General features: G+C 49.8%; 1 protein-coding gene across 1 annotated transcript in view; it reads right to left on the reverse strand.

Annotated features, from left to right (window-relative positions):
* Positions 1–7,384, reverse strand: part of E2f7 (E2F transcription factor 7) — a 40,227-nt gene extending 32,843 nt beyond the window's left edge. Inside the window, exons 1-2 of the mRNA XM_028873040.2 lie at positions 7,159–7,384; positions 6,418–6,510 (exon numbers count right to left, since the gene is read on the reverse strand). Coding sequence (XP_028728873.1) covers positions 6,418–6,510 — 93 coding nt within the window. The 5' untranslated portion in view covers positions 7,159–7,384. The remainder of the gene's footprint in view (positions 1–6,417; positions 6,511–7,158) is intronic.
* Between the last annotated feature and the right edge of the window lie 488 nt (positions 7,385–7,872).

Raw genomic sequence — 7,872 nt, forward strand, 5'->3', positions numbered from 1 at the left:
GGCTTCGAACTCACAGAGATCTGCCTGGCTCTGCCTCCCGAGTGCTGGGACTAAAGGTGTGTGTCGCCACACCTGACATTCCAGCACACATGATTTACCATTTGAGTTCATTACTTAAATCAGCCTACCGCCTCTGCCACAAGTGAGACCTCCAGCAGGTCAGTAGCTTAGACGCCCCAAAGGAGGGATCCAATTGCTAAGAAAGGTTTTTAAGGGTCAAGGTTTTGCTTTTCAACTTTTGCCGTCTTGAAATAGTCTGTGAAGTGGCACCAGTTCCCACACCATATACTTTATGCATCCTGCCTCAGACAATTATTAGAAAGGGTTCAAGTTTTCTCCCATTGAAAACCAGAAAGAGCTTTCTCTTCCTCTGGTGGGATTCTCTTCCTGTCAACAGAGACTCACGGGATGGCAAAGGAGGAAGGTTCGACATCTCACACTTTTCCTGCACGTGTATTTATCTCCCTACAGCTACTGTAAGCTCCAGTCCTGGCTGATCTGTGGTTAAAACAGTCCCATTCTGTAAGGAGGTCCACGACCGGTAGTAATGGGTGTTTTTGGTCACAGGCCAACCAACGTTTGTCCGCTGGGTCAGCGGAAGCCGCCAGCTAGCTGGCTACGGTGACACTCCATTGTTCTGTAATGTGGTGGAGTGGTGGAGGTGATGAGATCTCACACCTCAGCGGCAGGAAGCAACAATCCTGGGAGAGCGTTGCTCAGGTCTGCTAACAAGGCCCCGCTGGGGAGCCATCCTGATGCTGTCACAGGTGAAGCCTCCAGGGAAAGGATTGCTTGATACCTGTCACACCCTGTTTCCTGGACTCGTCTCGATCCCCAAGCTAATTCTTGGGCAGTGCTAATGTTGTTTGCTCCAGTTTATATAACCTCGGGTATAGAGGTGAAGTCAGTGGCCTGACGTCACACACAGCAGCCCCAGAGCACGTCAAAGGCAGCTGAGAGCATCGTTCTGGGCGCGAAAAGGAAACTACCTTTTCCTAAGTTCCGGGGGAGGGACCCAGTAGAACTGGAAAAGGCAGTATGAGGGAGTGGTTGAACATGCAGGATCTCAGGCCAGCGGGCAAGTTCCTCCTTCTCCCCTTACTGGATTCCCGTTTATTCAACTAAAAAAAAAACGAAGCTCATGAAAACGCCAACCTCAAGGGTCCAGACTAGTTCACGAGTGCATGGTGAACACCCGATATAACTTAGCTATGATCTTTTCCCCTTTCCCATTCTCTCCCATTTGCCCTGGCTCTTAGCGCTAATACAATACAGCATGCTGCGCTGTATTTGATTACAAGGTCTTCAGCTTCCTGGATGGATGGGTGTCTTGTCTCTACAATGAGCCTGCCCTTGTGGAAGCCGGTTTCATGTGTCATATTCACTTGATGCCTTGCCCATTACAGGTGTTGAATGAACACGATGTCTTGCCAAAAGGTACCCTCAAGGCACAAGGTGTGTCCCAGGCTTCTGAGCAGACAGACTCTCTCTCCCTTCTGTTCCCAGGGTACATGTCCACACAGGAATGAGTCTCTTAAGTTTCTCTGTGGTGAGGGAGCAATTCAGAATGAATCATTTCTTCAGTTAGATACGTTTTTTTTAAAAAAATGTATGGTTTATTTGAGAGAGTGAGAGCGAAGTTAGGCAATGTGGTTGGGTTAGGACTATAGGACACCTGTGCTGGATGGTCTCACGTCAACTTGAACTAGTTAGTCATTTGAAAGGCGGGAACCTCAACTGAGAAAATGCTCCCACAAGATCTAGCTGTAAGGCGTTTTCTTAATTAATGATTGACATGGGAGGGCCCAGCCCATTGTGGGTTGTCTCATCCCTGGGCTGCTGGTCCTGGGTTCTATAACAAGGCAGGCTGAACAAGCCATGAGGAAACAAGCCGGTAAGCGGCATCCCTCCATGGCCTCTGCATCAGCTTCTGCCTCCAGGATCCTGCTCTGTTTGAGTTCCTGCCCTGACTTCCTGCAATAAGGAACAGCGATGGTAAAGTGCAAACCAAGCAAACCCTTTCTCCCCTGACTTGCTTCTTGGTTATGGTTTTGTCGCAGCAACGGAAACCCTAACTCAGATAACACCTCTACGTCGAAATTTAAAAATGGTGCACAAACTGCGCGGTGAGGTCCCAGGTTAGGCAAGAAAGTCAGCTACGATCTCTTCACCCACAGTGCCACCTGTCTGTACTGCCTCCTAGAGACTGTGTGAGAGTCAGAGCAAAAGGGACTGGAATAGGTACAGACCCGGTTATTCCTTCCTCTTGGTTCCATGTTTCCAGACATATACAAAACACAGGGTCCGGACTAATCGCCGAGACTTTCTAGTAATGTGCCCGTTGGTACAGCAGACACTCGATGCACCCAGGTCTCTTCAGGAATGAATGAGTCATTCTCCAGCTGTTGGAAGCCATGCCAACAGTACACGCCCTTGGCTGGATCGCTTTGGCTCCAGAGGGACCATGAACCCCGAAACCACACCCCTTCCTGGGAGGCCAACACCAAACTCAGTGACTGGTGAAAGTCTCACCAGCAGGCAAAGCTCTGGTCTCCTCACCGGCTCAGGACGACTCAACAGGGTCACCTTGAATTCCTTACTGTGTAACCTCAGAATTCCATCGAGACTCAAGGGCAGTTCCGTTTCTTCCTCTGTCTAATTCCGCTCCCTTCCACTCTCTTCCTTCCTCTGCTACAGTCCTAGGCACCCACGAGTCTCCTGCACACCACACTCACGTGAGATCCGCTTGCAAGGAAATCGGATCAGCAACATCTTGGACACCACTTCGGTCAGAGAATCCAGAGAAACGCCAGTCATAAAATGGTCTCACAGCCCTCAGATATAAAGGAGGGAACGAACCTGGGTTTATCTGCCACCGTGCCGCTCTGACTATCAGCTCAGACAATAAAGGAAAAACCCTGCCATCTGGGAAATGCTTTGCAAAGTGTTCACCATTATAATTAATAAGGACCAGTACTAGGGCCATGGGGGAGCACGCTATCTATATATTGCCATAGAAAAGGCTTGGAAGCTAAAAGACCTTGGTTCTCAACTTGCTTATGTCTCTATATAGCTTTGATTATGCAATCTTAAGTCACATGTATGACCACCAGCTTTGTAAGACCCTTATGGGGTCTGACTTATCTCGTCTCTACCCGCCTCTTCATACACAGCTCACACATTGTCCCATTGGCTTTCTTCAAACCTGCCGTCCGTTACACCCAAGGCCTTCCACGGAACATCGCCTTCTCTCTAACACCGTAAACAGAGCTCCGTCTGTTGAAACCCGCCTGCTGTTAAAGGCTCACTGCAAAGACTCCATGTTAGGAAGTGTCCCCTGGCTCCTGGCCATCAACTCTCCCTTCTGCCAGAATACACTTTCTAGAAAGAGCAAGCCACATTGAGACCTTCCTCTGGTCACCTTCCAGGAGGTTCCCCAACCATTAGTCTGTCCCAATCCATGATGTTCCCTCAGGTCACCTCTTGGTTGCCCATCTTGCTTCCCCCATCAAGGTGGTAAGGTTGGCAGTGATTCTTGGCGCCATAAAATCTGGACATGAGCTTCCGAGACACTATTATGTCTTAGATCTCTTTACTTCTGACTGCACCTTCTCAGTCTCCTTCATTGGGTTTCCGTTTCTACTCTTACAAACTGCAAGAGTCCATATCCAGACCTCTAGCTCTCTTCACTCTCTGGACGGGTTCACCCAATCTCATATACACGGCTTCAAAGTCGAACTATATGCTCACGATTCCAAGCTTGGTTCCAAGGCCATCATCCATCACCTGTCAAGAATTCTAAAACCAGCCAATCAGCTGCCCACTGCTAGCTGTTAACTGTCTGCATATCACAAGGGCACAAGCATATGCCAAGCTGAACACACTGGCTTCCTTGGCGACTTCCCCAAGAACACACATGGAAACTCAGGGTGGTATCAGCCTGTTAATCTAGCCTCACAATTCTCCTGCCTCAGCCTCTAGAGTGCTGAATTACAGGCATGCACCATCAGGTCCAGCATGCTTCTGCTTCCCTACTGGCTTCCCCTCCTCTCACATTCCAGAGCAGTAGCGTGCATTCCCTCCAAGCCCAATGCATGCACCAGCAATTTCATCAAGTCCTCTTAACAGTTCCATCCTATCTCTGTGAGTTCGAGGCCAGCCTGGGCTACCAAGTGAGCTCCAGGAAAGGCGCAAAGCTACACAGAGAAACCCTGTCTCGAAAAAACCAAAAAAAAAAAAAAAAAAAAAAAAAAACAGTTCCATCCTAAGCACTCACCTCTCTGCCCCAAACTGTCCATTTCCCACTTTTGATATCAATCAGGATTGGTCAGTCTGTTTATTACACCATAACCAAGAACAGTGAAGTTGGGCGGTAATGTTAAAAAGTTCTTTTTTTTTTTTTTTCAAAATAAGTTTCTCTGTAGGTGCTCAGGAGATGCGTGCACCATACAGTACATGCAGCTCTGGACCAATGTGTATCAAGAAAGAGGTCATCTAAAGGACGTGGGATCCAGTGATTCCCCTCCAGAGGTATCTTCAGAAGGAATAGCTTTGCCTCCCTGGCTTCTGGCCACTCTGGAGTTCTTAGAGGCTCAACTTGTTGCTTTTGTTTGAAATGTTCCTTTCACTGACTCTTTTAGTGTAGGTTGACTTTCCTTACCCAGTAAGGCTTAACCCAAATCCTACCTCCCCCTGAAGCTTTCCAATGTCTGTCATGTATTTCTTCCTCTATTCTGAGAGTATAATATAGTTGGCTACTTTTCCATCTGGGTCTCTGAAAGCCTCTCAGGTAACCAAAGGGCAAGTTATGATTAGATTGTCATTTTGATTCAATACAACATGAAGAATGTATACAGCTAGGCACTTCACAAAAACCCAATGGGTGAGGTGTTATTCACGGCTCCACTTTACAGAGGTAACCAATGGACTAAGAAAGGTTAGGGGATATTAACCTCCCCATCTCTAGCCTTTGGAACACAAATATTTGCTGAAAAACCTTAAAAATATATTTATTTGGGGTTATATAGCTAGTTAATGTCGGAGCAGGAAATCGAACTTGGGTCTCTGTGACTATAAACCCCATGTTCCCACCATCCTTAGGAAACCTCTTTACCCTGGGTTTACCCATGGGGAGAGGACAAAGGGCCGCCCCCCCTCCATGTCCCCACAAAACCACTCTGTTCTCATCTCTTGCCCCCTCTCTGAGCCAACCCCCTGCTTATTCATTCTAGCTCAAATATTTTAACCACTGTCCCAATCTATTGAGTCATTTGGGTTTCTCTGCACCCCCCTGAGAAACCTCAACAACACTGATTAAGGCAAACGGGGACGGAGGGAGGGAGGGAGGGAGGGAGGGAGGGAGGGAATGATCAACCTTTGGGGAAGATAATTGGTAAATCATTGACCAGAAAGAGAAATGGAGTACTGACTTGGCAGACTTTATACATCACACACACACACACACACACACACACACACACACACACACACACACACACACTTTCTAGGCAGAACCATCCAAATTTCAAAGGAAAACAGAAAACTCCCCAAACCAAAATTTTGAATCTATTCATAAGGTCATATTCTTAGGTAATTTTAAAACAATGTTCTGGTATGTATCTCCCCCTCTAACAAAAAATATCATATAAAAGCATGTTCTTTGCCACCAGGCAGGTTCATTGTTGACACTAACCTGAAACTAACACCTGGAATCCCAAGAGGCTCAATGCCCAAGGAAGTTGCTACTATATATTTATATTTGAGGTTTCTAAAACTGGCTTGTTGTAGCTATTTGCTTTTGCCTACACAGTGCTCAGATTGCACTGCTATCTTTTCAACAGGACACCCACTGATTTGCACACCTGTGCTGATGTAGGCCAAGGTGACAGTGTAGACATTGCTATGGCCCGTTTAGTTGGGAACGTGTTGAAAACACACAGAAGAACATAAAGGAAGAGTGTGGCTCAGCATACAAGAAGCGGAAGGGCTGTAAACTATTCAGAGTGGCTGGGGAGGGTCAGTCACGTTGGCCTTGTATGTTAGTCAGAGATTGTACTCTTGGGAGAACCTCTGTATTGGATTCAATAGGACGAAGTCAGCATTTCTCAGCATTTTAACATTAAATCTGGTATTTGTAACTACAAAAGTCTGTTCCAGGGAACTAATATTTCTAATTTCTGCGAAGCGTTAGCTAAACTACCCTTGACAACACTAAGCATTATCAAACTGATGGCTTCATCTGGTGTGTCTTTGACTTCGGGAGCTGGTTCCAACACTAATGGCGAGGAGTAGAACTGAGACAATGGTTCTTTGAAACCTCCTTCTATAATGGTCACCAAAACTTTGCTGTATATAAGATGAAAGCTAAGCATCACCATGTAAAATATGTTAGAGATTTAGGTATGTATATGTGCTTACCTTTTGTGCATTTTCTGCATCTTCAACGGCAAAATCTAGTCTGGCCTGCCTGGGGCTGATCAAGTCTTTTAGTGTTAAACAATTCACCTCCATCTGGAACACACAATTACATCAGAAAACGATGTTACATCGATTCCCCCCTCCAACAACAAAAATGCCACTTGCGAACATCAACTTCCCCTTCCCTCGAGCATTCCTGGGAACTTCCAGGAACGCAGACATCCTCCGATCCTCATTAAAACTCACATGCACAAACACTTAAAATATACTTAGGAATCACTGAAAATCTGGGAAGAAGAAAAACTCATCAAACAAACCACTAACTCTTTACAAAAACCAACAGGCAAGGATTGTTACCGAGCAAGGAGGGTGTTAGGCAAATGTCAGAAAGTTACAGGGTCTCCCAGGTCAGTTAATTTTGGCGCAAAGTGGGAGGAATTCAGCTTTGAGTGGGTTTGAGCTAGGGGGTAGGCTGAAACCCGATCTCAAGACCAACCCGTCTGGGATGCACACGCAGCCTCTCCCCAGGCGTCTAAAGCACACCCCGAGTTGAAATCTTCCCATGGAACCCCTCCCCAGCTCCAATCTTGGGGAGGGGACCGGTCTCTTTCACCCAGGGCTGTAGCCCGCATAACCGCCAGGGCACTCGGACCCGGGGACGGTGGGATGGGAGCCGCGGCGGGTAACCCTTCTCCCCTATTCCCGCCTCCCTTATCCGGGGGGCGCTGCACGCTTCCTTACTGCCGCCGTGCGATGGAGGCTTTCCGTCTCCCGGGGGGGACACCCGCAGCCGCACCCGTGCGCGGGCAGGGCGTGTAGATCTCAGCGGCGGGCTGGCGGCATAGGGCAGGCTCGCAGATCCCCGGGGCTCCTCCAGCCAGCGGCGACCGCCCCGCCCGTCCGTCCGTCCGTCGGTCCGCAGGGCGACAGCGTCTCCTCCCCCGCCTTCGCGAAGCTCTAGCCCGGGATCGCCGTCTCCCCGCTAAAACACCTCCTCTGGCGCCTTGAGACTGAATTTGAGCACTGGCCAATGAGCGGCGGCCGGAGGGGCGGCGCCGACCAATGGCGCGGCGGCACCGGCCCGGAGCCCCGCCCCTCGCTGTCTTGGCGCTCGGCGCCGCGCCTTTCCCCCCCGCCCCGCCCCGGCTTCGGGCCCGCCCGCCCGCCGCCGGATTGTTGTCGCCTCGGCCCCCTCCCCCTTCCGGGTACCTGGAGGCGGTGGCGCGGGAGCGGTTCCCGCGGGGACGCGGGCGCGGACGCGGGAACCCGGGGCGGGGCGGGCCGGGCCGGCGCGGGCCAGGCGCGCTCTCCGCGGGGCGTCCTTTTGTTGTGGGACACCGACCCGATCGGTGCCCGGTCGGTCCCCGCGTGAGCAGATGGAGCCCCGGGGGTGGAGGAGGGGGGTCTGGGCATGTGGGAGCGCGGGGAGCTCGTGGGGGTGGGAGAAACGATCCG

Source organism: Peromyscus leucopus, chromosome 18, assembly GCF_004664715.2.
Source record: "Peromyscus leucopus breed LL Stock chromosome 18, UCI_PerLeu_2.1, whole genome shotgun sequence".
Taxonomy (NCBI): Eukaryota; Metazoa; Chordata; class Mammalia; order Rodentia; family Cricetidae; genus Peromyscus; species Peromyscus leucopus.